The 12,670-nt window shown below is 55.4% G+C and overlaps 1 protein-coding gene across 6 annotated transcripts in view; it reads left to right on the forward strand.

The window, feature by feature from the left end:
- axdnd1 (axonemal dynein light chain domain containing 1) overlaps positions 1-12,670 on the forward strand; it is a 314,107-nt gene that overhangs the window by 210,721 nt on the left and 90,716 nt on the right. For all 6 annotated transcript variants that reach the window (XM_038794662.1, XM_038794663.1, XM_038794660.1 and 3 more), the window contains exon 22: positions 9,786-9,929. In XM_038794662.1, coding sequence (XP_038650590.1) covers positions 9,786-9,929 — 144 coding nt within the window. The remainder of the gene's footprint in view (positions 1-9,785; positions 9,930-12,670) is intronic.

The raw sequence follows: 12,670 nt of genomic DNA on the forward strand, positions 1-12,670 counted from the left end.
ATGCAAGGCGTTGGGGTTAATGTGCACGCGTCATCCTCGGCCCTGGACAGGGTTGCCCTCTCACAGGCAGCAATGTGCCAGAGGCAAAACGACATTGCCGGCGCCCTGCAGGCCTTGGCCCAGTCTCACCAGGTCATGGCCCAGTCGCAGCAGTCAGTCGCCGAGAGCATCAACCGCCTGACACATGTGCTGGATGGCGTCGTGCACACACAGGTTGAGGTCGCACAGTCCCTGGCGGGAATGTCTAACTCCCTGGACTCCGTGTCTGCAAGCCTTCGGATCCTGGTCGATACCGTTGCAGGCCTCCAGGACTGGCAGCGCCAGGTGTCGGCGGCGCGACGGGGCACCTCCCCGCTCGCACCTCTGTCCCAAAGTGAGGCCCGGGGGCCACCGGGCTCCCCGAGGGAGGAGGAGGTTTCGGGGCCCGTCCCATTAACTCCATCACGGGACGTCCCGGAATTCTCGGCCTCCCCCCGTCCCATCCCTGGTGCATCGGGTGGGCAGCAGGCAGAGCAGGGTGGCACAATGTCACCCGAGACGCCCGCAGAGCAGCCTGGCCCATCAAGGCCGGGTCGCCCCAGGAAACGTAGTGGTAGGGCCCTTAAGGCAACTAAGATAGACACCGAGTAAGTTGGCACGGGTGAAGGGCACAGTTTAGTTGTAGGGGCTAAGGCACCTGTAAATAATTGTTAACATTAGACGCACTGGGAACTTCCGGTTGCGGCTATGACTAGCTAAGCCGCACATTTGGAAGCTCCTGCAACAAAGGTGTTTTTGGGCCAATTGGAGGGCCCCAACGGCGCTGAAAAAACGAATCCCGGTGGGGGAAGGTCCCCTGAGGAGAACTAGACCGATTTTATGGTCGGTACCCGGAGTGGAGCGGCAAGAAAAACGGCAGCAGCTCCCCAAAAAAAGCGGGGGAAGAAAATCAAAATGGCGGCCGGCGGTGCATCGGAGGAGTGGAAGAAATGGGCGGAGGAGCAGCAGGCCGCTCTCCTCCGTTTTTTCACAGAGATGAAAGTGGAACTCTTAGAGTCCATGAACGCGACGGCCACCAGGTTGGTGGGAGCCCAGGCGATCCAAGAGGCGTCGATTAAAGATCTGCAGCAGGAGATGACCGCGAGGGAGGAGGAGGCCACAGTCATCGGGGCAAAGGTGGAGGTGCACGAGGCACTCCACATGAAGTGGCAGAGCCGCTTCGAGGAGCTGGACACTCGGATGAGGAGGAAAAATTTGAGGATCCTGGGCCTGGAAGAAGGCCTGGAGGGGTCGGATCTCCCGGGATATGTGGCGGAGATGTTGAGCTCCCTGATGGGGGAAGGGGCCGGTCCGGCGCCCCTGGAATTGGAAGAGGCATACCGGGTCATGGCCAGGAGGCCTAGGGCAAACGAGCCCCCGAGGGCGGTGCTGGTGCGGTTCCAGCGGCTAAGTGATCGAGAGAAAGTCCTGAGGTGGGCAAAAAGGGAGAAAAGCAGCAAGTGGCAGAACTCGACGGTAAGGGTGTACCAGGACTGGAGTGCGGAGGTGGCAAAGCGGCGGGCCCGGTACAACCGGACAAAGGCGGTGCTACACGCGAAAAAGATCAAATTTGGAATGCTGCAACCGGCGCGCTTGTGGGTCACCTACAAGGACCAACATCATTATTTCGAGTCCCCAGAGGAGGCCTGGACCTTTGTACAAGAGGAAAAGTTGGACACGAACTAAAACCTGGGAGCACCGGCGGTCGTAGCCGCCGGGGGACTCTTGATTGAGCAAGTGGCCCTTTTCTTTTTCAGGCCAGGTCGGAACTGGGTAACAGTTTCGTGGATTGTTTGGGGTGTTTTTTCTCGAACGGTTGTCTTTTCTGAATATTTTGAAGGTTTCGAGTTGTTGGGTGTTTCTGTATATTTGTACTGTTGAAATCTCTATTGTGGGTCGTTGGCTTCTTATGGGGTGTTTTTTCCCGTTTCCAATTTCCCTTAGTTATTTACCCCTCTTACCCTTTTTCTTTGGGTGCTTGGGGGGGTTTTTGTTCTTTTTTTTTTTTTTTTTCGTTTCGGGTTATGGTTATCTGCGGTTATTTATACTGTTTGATGGAGGGTGATGGTTGGGCACACTGTTAGTTGATAGTTAGTTAATTATTTTGTTATTTAAGTATGTAGTTAAGTATTTATGTATTTAGTTGCCATTGGGTATTTGTATTTATATCGTTAAGTTGGGGAGACGGGACGGGGGGGAGCGGGTTGATTATGCGGGTCTTTCTCGGGGGTTTTAAGGGGATCTTTCACGGGCGCAGATGGGGTGAACCGGGAGGAGTCGGAATGTGGCAGGAGCAGCCGGGTCAGCGGAGACCAGCTGACTCTCGGGAGTACGATGTGGGGTACATCGCGGCTAGGAGGGGTCCTAGCCAGGGGGGGGGGGGGGGGAAGGGGGGGGGGGGGGAAGGGGGGGGGGCTGGGGGGGGACACCGGGTTGCTGCTGGAAAGACCAGGGACGAGAAGGGGAGAGCCGGGGGGGTGGGGGGGGGGGGGGCCATCGCTATGGGAAGCGGGTCAGAAAAGAAGGGATGACCCGGGGCGAGCAAGGGACAAGACATGGCTAATCGACAGGGAGTAGGGACGGGTCGCTCTGCGACCCGATTGATCACGTGGAACGTAAGGGGGCTGAATGGGCCGGTCAAAAGATCAAGGGTCTTCTCACACCTGAAGGGACTGAAGGCTGATGTAGCAATGCTGCAGGAGACTCATTTGAGGGTAGCAGATCAGGTCCGCCTGAGAAGGGGGTGGGTGGGACAGGTGTTCCACTCAGGCTTGGATATCAAGAACCGGGGGGTGGCGATTTTGGTGGGAAAGAGGGTGTCGTTTGTGGCGGCAGAGGTGGTGGCAGACAAGGAGGGCAGGTACGTGATGGTGAGGGGTAGGCTGCAGGGAGAGAATGTGGTACTGGTAAATGTGTATGCCCCGAACTGGGACGACGCGGGTTTTATGAGGCGCCTGCTGGGCCTCATCCCGGGACTGGAGGCAGGGGGCCTGATCATGGGAGGGGACTTTAATACGGTGTTAGACCCTGGGCTGGATAGATCGAGTTCCAGGACGAATAGGAGGCCGGCAGCGGCAGAGGTGTTAAGGGGGTTCATGGAGCAGATGGGAGGGGTAGACCCATGGAGATTTGGTAGGCCTAGGGCGAGGGAGTATTCTTTTTTCTCCCACGTCCACAGAGTGTACTCTAGGATCGATTTTTTCGTATTGAACAGGTGGGCTGATACCGAGAGTGCAGGACACGGAGTACTCGGCCATTGCGATATCGGACCATGCACCACATTGGGTGGACGTGGACATGGGGGAGGCGCGGGACCAACGCCCGTTGTGGCGCCTGGATGTAGGGCTGTTGGCGGACGAAGAGGTGTGCAGAAGGGTGAGAACGGGCATTGAGAACTATCTGGGTACGAATGACACAGGTGAGGTGCAGGTGGGGACGGTCTGGGAGGCCTTGAAAGCAGTGATTAGAGGAGAGCTGATCTCCATAAGGGCACACAGAGAGAGGAAGGAGAGGCAGGAAAGGGAGAGGCTGGTGGGGGAGCTCCTAGAAGTAGATAGGAAATATGCGGCGGCGCCAGAGGAGGGGCTATTAAGGGAGCGGCGTAGCTTGCAGGCCAGGTTCGACCTACTGACCACTAGGAAGGCGGAAATGCAGTGGAGAAGGGCGCAGGGTGCGGCGTATGAGTACGGGGAAAAGGCGAGCAGGATGCTGGCACACCAGCTTTGTAAGCGAGATGCAGCCAGAGAGATTGGGGGAGTGAGAGAGAGGGGTGGGGACGTAGTGCAGAAGGGGCAGGAGGTGAATAGGGTCTTTAGGGACTTCTATAGGGAATTGTATAGGTCTGAACCGCCGAAGAGGAGAGGGGGAATGAAGAACTTTCTCGACAAATTGGGGTTCCCAAAGGTACAGGAGGAGCTGGTGGAAGGGTTGGGGGCGCCGATAGAGCTGCAGGAGCTAATTAAAGGGATAGGCCAGATGCAGGCGGGGAAGGCGCCGGGGCCGGATGGGTTCCCGGTGGAGTTTTACAGGAAATTTGTGGACTTGGTGGGTCCAGTGCTGGTGCGAGCCTTCAATGAGGCGCGCGAGGGAGGGTTCTGCCCCCAACAATGTCGCAGGCCCTGATCTCCTTGATTTTGAAGCAGGACAAGGACCCGGTCCAGTGCGGGTCCTACAGGCCCATCTCCCTCCTGAATGTTGACGCCAAGCCTTTAGCAAAGGTCCTGGCAACCAGGATAGAGGACTGTGTGCCAGGGGTAGTCCATGAAGACCAGACGGGGTTCGTGAAGGGACGCCAACTTAACACAAATGTCCGGAGATTGTTAAATGTGATTATGATGCCAGCAGTGGAAGGGGAGGCGGAGATAGTGGTAGCGCTGGACGCGGAGAATGCATTTGACAGGGTGGAGTGGGAATACTTGTGGGAGACGTTGGAAAGGTTTGGGTTTGGGGAGGGATTTATCAAGTGGGTAAAACTGCTCTATTCAGCTCCGATGGCAAGTGTGGTAACAAACGGGAGGAGGTGAGAATATTTTGGGCTCCATCGAGGTACTAGGCAGGGATGTCCCCTATCTCCCTTACTCTTTGCATTAGCGATTGAGCCGTTGGCGATGGCACTGACGGGTTCAGGGGGGTGGAGAGGACTGACAAGGGGAGGGGAGGAACATCGGGTCTCGCTCTATGTGGATGATTTGTTGTTGTATGTGGCAGACCCGGAGGGGGGAATGCCGGAGGTAATGGGGATACTAGCGGAGTTCGGGGACTTTTCGGGATATAAATTAAATCTGGGGAAAAGTGAGGTCTTTGTAATACACCCGGGTGACCAAGGGGAGGGAATTGGGAGGCTCCCCTTCAAAAGAGCAGTTAAAAGTTTTAGGTATTTGGGGGTGCAGGTGGCAAAGAACTGGGGGACCCTCCACAAGTTGAACTTTTCCAGACTGGTGGAACAGATGGAGGAGGAGTTTAAGAGGTGGGACATGGTGCCGCTGTCGCTGGCAGGGAGGGTGCAGTCAGTTAAAATGACGGTCCTCCCGAGGTTCTTGTTTTTGTTCCAGTGTCTGCCCATCTTCCTCCCCAGGGCCTTTTTCAAGAAGGTAACGAGTAGTATCATGGGGTATGTGTGGGCACATGGCACCCCGAGAGTTAGAAGGGTCTTTTTGGAGCGGAGTAGGGATAGTGGAGGGCTGGCGTTACCCAACCTTTCAGGATATTACTGGGCGGCAAATACATCGATGGTACGAAAGTGGATGATGGAAGGGGAGGGGGCAGCCTGGAAGCGCATGGAGAGGGCGTCCTGCGGCAACATAAGCTTAGGGGCACTGGTAACGGCACCATGGCCGCTCCCTCCCACGAGGTATACCACGAGCCCGGTGGTGGCGGCCACCCTCAAGATCTGGGGGCAGTGGAGGCGACACAGGGGGGAAGTGGGAGGTCTGATAGGGGCACCACTAAGAGGGAACCACAGATTTGCGCCGGGAAACACAGGAGGGGGATTCCAGAGCTGGCAGAGGGCGGGTATTAGACAACTGAGGGACTTGTTTATAGAGGGGAGGTTTGCGAGCCTGGGAGAGCTGGAGGAGAAATTTGGGCTCCCCCCCGGGGAACACGTTCAGGTACCTCCAAGTGAAGGCATTTGCCAGACGACAGGTAGCGGGGTTCCCCGCGCTCCCCGACAGGGGGGTGAGTGATAGGGTGCTATCAGGGGTCTGGGTCGGGGAGGGGAAGATCTCGGACATCTATAAGATTATGCAGGAGGTGGAGGAGGTACCAGTAGAGGAGCTGAAAGATAAGTGGGAGTTAGAGCTGGGGGAACAGATAGAGGACGGGACATGGGCAGACGCCCTGGAGAGGGTCAACTCGTCGTCGTCATGTGCGAGACTAAGTCTCATTCAATTTAAGGTACTGCACAGAGCCCACATGACGGGGACAAGGATGAGTCGGTTTTTCGGGGGTGAAGACAGGTGTATTAGATGTTCGGGAAGCCCTGCGAATCATCCACATATGTTTTGGGCATGTCCGGCACTGGAGGAGTTCTGGAAGGGGGTGGCAGGGACGGTGTCGAGAGTGGTGGGGTCCAGGGTCAAGCCAGGATGGGGACTTGCGATCTTCGGGGTTGGGGTGGAGCCGGGGGTACAGGAGGCGAGGGAGGCTGGAATATTAGCCTTTGCGTCCTTGGTGGCTCGGAGGTGGATCCTGATTCAGTGGAGGGACGAAAGGCCTCCGAGTGTTAACACCTGGTTAAACGACATGGCAAACTTCATCCAATTGGAAAGGATCAAATTCGCCCTGAGAGGGTCGGTGCAGGGGTTTTCCAGGCGATGGCAACCCTTCCTAGACCTCTTGGATCAGAGATAGAAACTGAGGCCGTGACAGCAGCAACCCGGGAGGGGAGGGGAGGGCGGGAGGGGAGGGGGGGAGGAGGGGGGGGGGGGGGGGGAGGGGGGACAAAGACGAAGGAAGTACGGTAGCGGTGGTGGCACGGGCAAGGCCTGCCCGAGGACGCTGCTAGAAATGATAAGTTGGTCTGACTGTCGGTTCGCCGGCGGGGGAGGGGGGGACGCGCGGGTAGGGGGGGGGGGGGACTTTTTTCTTTTTCTTGTTAAGTAGGGGGGTTTGACTTTGTTTTGTTATAATTTAAATGTGAATGTAGGGGGGGTTAAAATGTTTGTATTTTGAAAAATTCAATAAAAATTATTTAAAAAAAAACATTAGACGCACTGTTCCACCTTACTTGTAATACCGTGTGATTGTTCCACAGCCACAGGAATCGTGATGGTGACCGAGTGTCGCTGGGGTTGACGAGCGGTGAAACTTCGGTGCCGGGTGTGCAGTCCCTGCCCCTCCCCCACCCCCTCCCACAGCTAGCCCACGCGGGCACGTGATAGAGTGTCCGTGACGATCTCAGCGGCCACCAAGGTGGATGGTTCAGCTATTGCCATGGGTCAGACTCTCTCTAACGATTCTGAGCTCACAGCTCTTCGCAGAGCGGGCTGTCATCATTCCACATGGCACTGATCACACCCGCTGACACAGCCATCAATGTTGTGCCATACCGTCTGGACCCAGTGGTAAGGGTGATGTCTAAGTGGAGCAGTGTACAGTTGTGCAGTCTAAGTGGTGGCAGTTGTGTCTTGACCCTCTGCACGACTAGCGATGCAGGTGGTGGTTTGGTGTTCAGCGGGGACGTCACATGCGACGCGAGAACCGTGCTGCCACCAAGGCGTTGCGTGCCCGCCGTCCTCGCCGGGTCCGTCGTGCCGCCTCCTGGACATCACCAGCACCTGGGTCGTGTCTGCGTGTTGCGCCTGCCACTCCGCCAGCCTCCTCCTCCTCCTCCTCCTCCCTCTCCTCCTCCTCCTCCTCCTCCTCCTCTGTGCTGGCACCACTGCCACTGGCTTCTCCCTCCGCCTCCTGCAGCAGGTCATCTCCCCTCTGCATCGCGATGTTGTGCAGCACACAGCAGACCACAACAATGCGAGCGACCCTGTCGGCCTGGTACTGCAGGGCCCCTCCGGAGCGGTCCAGGCACCTGAATCTCATCTTCAGGAGGCCAAGGCAGCGCTCCACCACACCCCTGGTTGCTGCATGGGCCTCGTTGTATCGTGTTTCCGCATTGGTCTGAGGCCTCCGTATAAGCATCATCAGCCAAGACCTCAGCGGATAACCCCTGTCGCCTAGCAACCAGCCCCTCAGCCGGGGGGGGGGACGTCCCTCAAACATCGCAGGGATGAACGACTGCGCCAGTATGTAGGAGTCATGCACACTCCCTGGGAACCTTGCACAGACATTCATGATCCTCATGTGGGGGTCGCATACCACCTGGATATTCATGGAGTATGTCCCCCTTCTGTTTGTGAACACGTCCCTGTCCCCTGCAGGCGGGCGCATGGGGACGTGAACACAATCGATTGCCCCCTGCACCCTCGGTATCCCAGCCACGCTGGTAAATCCACAAGCTCGTGAGTCTTGACTTGCTTGGTCCTCGGGAAAGGTGATGTAGCGGTCCGCGGTGGCATAGAGGGCGTCGGTCACATCCCGGATGCACCTGTGCACCGATGACTGGGAGATCCCGGAGACGTCCCTGCTCGGAGACTGGAAGGAGACAGTAGCATAGAAGTTAAGAGCGACCGTCACCTTGATGGCAACCGGGATCGCGTGTCCTCCCCCCGTTCCACGTGGGGCGAGGTGCACCACGAGGTGACAGATATGTATCACGGTCCGCCTACGCAGCCGGAGTCTCCTCCTGCAGGTGATGTCCGTCATTGTTAGGAAAGAGACCCGGACACGGTACACCCTCGGCCTTGGTCGTCGCCTCTGGTGCCGTGGCTGCACCCTCACTCTCTCCTCTTCCTCCTCCTCCTCCTCCCCATGCTGCTCGACGACTGGCAACTCCTCGGCCCTTCCCTCTGCTGCTGCAGCTGGCCCTGCATCCACTGCGGGTTGTGGGTGTGGATGCTGCTGCATCGCCAAATGCAGTGCAGCGGCCCCAACCACTGCGCAGAACATAGGCGTTCTGTTCACAGACATTGTGCTAACCTACAGAAGGGTGGTGGGGGCAGAGAAACGGGACATGTTAGACGGAGGTTAGTCGACAACTCGGCAGCCGCCTGCCATGGGATACCTGTGTGTCCCGGTGGCCTGATCGCGCTGCTGACACGCGGGCAGCCTAACCCCTGGTCACTTTCTGCATCCAACGGCCAGTAAACGATGTCCTCCTCACGGGTGCGTCAGTGGCCTGTGTCCGTAAGCCACAGGGCAAACAGCGGCCTTGTCCTTGTGACCGGCACGCCATGGCATGGTGGCAGACATTTTGTTACGGGGTTGGACGGGTCACTCGCTCACTCTCTCCCTAACACCCCCCCCACTCCCACTCCCCCCCCCCCTCCATCTCCCCCTCCGTCTCCCCCACTCCCCCCCTCCGTCTCCCCCACTCCCCCCTCTGTCTCCCCCACTCCCCCCCTCCGTCTCCCCCACTCCCTCCTCCATCTCCCCCACTCCCCCCCTCCGTCTCCCCCACTCCCCCCCTCTGTTTCCCCCACTGCCCTCTCCATCTCCCCCACTCCCCCCCTCCGTCTCCCCCACTCCCCCCCTCCGTCTCCGCCACTCCTCCCCTCCGTCTCCCCCACTCCCCCTTCCATCTCCCCCACTCCCCCCGCTCTGGACCCCCCCTCCCGTTCTCAGGGATGCCTTCCCCGTTGTGGCCAGACTCGAGCGGTGCGCTGAGCGGTGCGCTGAGCGGTGCGCTAACCTCCTGGAAGCAGTTGTCAGCCAGTACGACTGGTTGACGAACTTAAAAAGCAGGTGTGTTTCACGCCGTGTAAACAGCGCGCGATTAAGTCGGGACTTCGGCCCATCCGGGCCGGTGAATAGCGGGGGGGGGCAATTAGTAGCGATTCTGGTCGTGTCGGGGGCGTAATAGAGGTGTTTGTCGGGAATGGCGACTCTGAGATTGTGCGGGGTCGGAGAATAGCGGGAGGGCGTCGGACCAGCGTCGCCGTAAAAATTTGCGTCGCCCGCTATTCTCCGCCCCGTCGTGAGTCCGGAGAATCGCGCCCTCTATTTCAGAAGTAGGTGACAATAGTATTTGACAAATATATATTAGCACACTCAATGGAATCAGGTACATGCATTATCCTTTCAGTATTTTGAACACTTGGAGCATGTTTCTTTTCCCTGATGAAAAGTTGTTCAATTAATGGATGGTTATCACAATTATGAGATAGTATTTCCTATGTAGCAACCACCTTGAATTCTTTGCTTGGATTTACCAGGTGGAAAGCACTGAGTGGATAAATATCTGTGAGCTGCTGCTTTCCGAAATGAAGCAGCAACCAGTCCAGTTGTTGTCATCCAGAAGTGACGATGCACAATCGCAGATCAGTCTGACACGTGACCTATGTGCTGCCTGCTTGCGGGTAAGGACAACTGGAATGGATAATTCTTGAATTTAAAAAAAAGTATTTTTATTCATATTTTTAAAATTTTAACATTTACAAAACATTAAACACAAAATAAAATGAACTCAGCGCAAAACCTCACCCCCGCTCCCCCTGTCTCCCAATCAACTTCTTTCCCTCCCCCCAACAGTTGACGGTAATGAGCTCCCTGAAATGCAGGACATACAAACCCCATTCTTGAGGAACCCTTTATTTTCCCCTCTTCGGGCAAACCTCACCTTCTCTAAATGCAGAAACTCCATTAGATCCCCCAGCCCCGCCAAGGCACAATATGGAGAAGCTGACCTCCACGCCAACAAAAGCCGCATATGAGCAATTAGCGAGGTGAAGGCTAAAGGTAAAGGTGCAGGCTCCTGCCTGCAACTCCAGCAGGTCTGATACCCCAAATATGGCTCCCAGAGGACCAGGCTCCAAATCCACATGCCACCATGGTGCTGACAAACGCCCTCCGAAATGTTTTCAACTTTGGGCAGGACCAGAACATATGTACATGATTAGCTGGGCCCCTTGCATACCGTTCATAAATATCCTCTACCCCCACAAACAGCCAGCTCATCCTCGACTTCGTCAGGTGCATCCTGCATACAACCTTTAACTGTATCAACTCCAGCCTCGCATACGAGGTTGAGGCATTCACCCTCTGCAGCACCTTGCTCCATAACCCCTCCTCCAGTGCCATCCCCAACTCCTCCTTCCACTTGGCCTTGACCCCCTCCAGGGACACCTTCTCTTCTTCCCAAATCTTCCCATAAATCGCCGATACAATTCCACCCTCCAACCCCATTACTGATAACACGTCTCCAGCCAGAAGATGCTACTGGAAAGGATGGAAAGACCTTTTTCGCAATGTCCTGCAGCTGCATGTACCTAAAGCTCTCCCCATGTGAGAACCCAAACTTTGCCCCTAATTCCTCCAAAACCGCGAACCGCCCTTCCAAAAACAAGACCTTCATCTCCTTCACCCCTCTTTCCTCTTATCCCTGAAACCTTGCATCCATCCTCCCGGGATCAAACCCATGATTCCCTCGGATTGGCATCAACCTCAACCCCGCCCCTAACTTAAAGTGCTGCCGAAAATACCTCCATATTTTCAGCGTGGTCACCACTACAGGACTCCCTGAACACCTCCCTGGGGCAAACGGGAGCGGCACCATTGCCAGCGCCCATAACCCCACTCTCTACAGTAACCTCCCTCCATCCTCAGCCACAAAACCTCTGTCTTCCTCTTCCAGCACCTCAGCTTCTCTGCATTTGCCAGCCAGTAATAGTACAACATGTTCGGAAGGTCCAACCACACCACCCCCACTGCTGCCCTCTCTGAAGTACAATCTTCCTAATCCAAGCCAATTTACCTGCCAAGATAAACAATGAAACCAACCTGTCCACCCCCTTAAAAAACATCCGCAAAAAGACCAGCAGGCACTGAAATAAAAATAAAAACCACGACAAAATATTCATCCTCACTGCCTGCACACGACTGGCCAATGACAGGGGAAGACTATTTCACCTCAGTAGATCTGCCTTAACCTTACCTACCAGACTCGTAAAGTTCAATTTACGAAGCTGGGCCCAATCCCGGGCTACCTGTACTCCCAAATACCTGAAATGGATTGTTACTACCCAAAATGGCAACACCCCCATTCCGACTACCGCCCCTGGAGAAGATCCACAAAACACTCACTTTTACCCAAGTTTAGCTTGTAGCCTGAAAATGCCACAAATACCCTAAGAAGACCATTATATCCCCACAGAAGAGCTTGGGTCCGAAATATATAACACCAGATCATCAGCATACAGGAACACCCTACGCTTCCCCCCCCACCCCCTCACTATCCGAGCACCTCAACACTATGGCCAAGGGATCTATTGTCAACTCAAACATAAGTGGGACACAGGGCATCTCTGCCTCATTCCCCTTGCAATGGAAAGTCTCCTGCTTTCATTTAATTTGTTCAAACACACCATCGGATCCTTTTACAACAATTTCACCCATGCCACAAACTTAAACCCAATCCCAAACCTCTCCACCCGATCAAACACTTTCGCTGCATTCTGTGCCCCCACCACCTCCAACTCCCTTCCTTCAGCTGGAGAAAGCACCATATTCAATTTCCTGCAATGAGGGCATTGGTGCGGCCACACCTGGAGTATTGTGTGCAGTGTTGCTGTCCTTATCTGAGGAAGGATATTCTTGCTATGGAGGGAATGCAGCAAATTGGCATAGGGATAAGAAAATTAGGGAAGTAAACACGTGGCTAAGGGATTGGTGTGGGAAAGAGGGATTCCACTTCATGGGACATTGGCATCAGTTTTGGAACCGGGGGGATCTGTACCGTTGGGACGGTCTCCACCTGAACCGATCTGGAACCAGTGTTCTAGCGAAGAGGATAAATAGGGTGGTCAGTAGGACTTTAAACTTCTGAGTTGGGGGGAAGGGAAAGTGAAAGCGACAGGGAGCATGGAGTTAAATGGCAAGATACGCAGGAGGATAACATGTAGGCAGGTGGATTTAAGCTTGAGGCAGACTAGGAATGCAACAAAAAGGAAGGATAACTTTGGACATCTTAGGACTTCCAATATCTGTAATGATAAGAAAGTTAGCATTAAGGCACTTTACCTGAGTGCTCGTAGCATTTGTAACAAAGTAGACGAACTAATGGCACAGATCATCGTGAATGATTATGATGTGGTAGGCATCA

The sequence above is a fragment of the Scyliorhinus canicula genome, chromosome 4 (assembly GCF_902713615.1).
Source record: "Scyliorhinus canicula chromosome 4, sScyCan1.1, whole genome shotgun sequence".
NCBI lineage: Eukaryota > Metazoa > Chordata > Chondrichthyes > Carcharhiniformes > Scyliorhinidae > Scyliorhinus > Scyliorhinus canicula.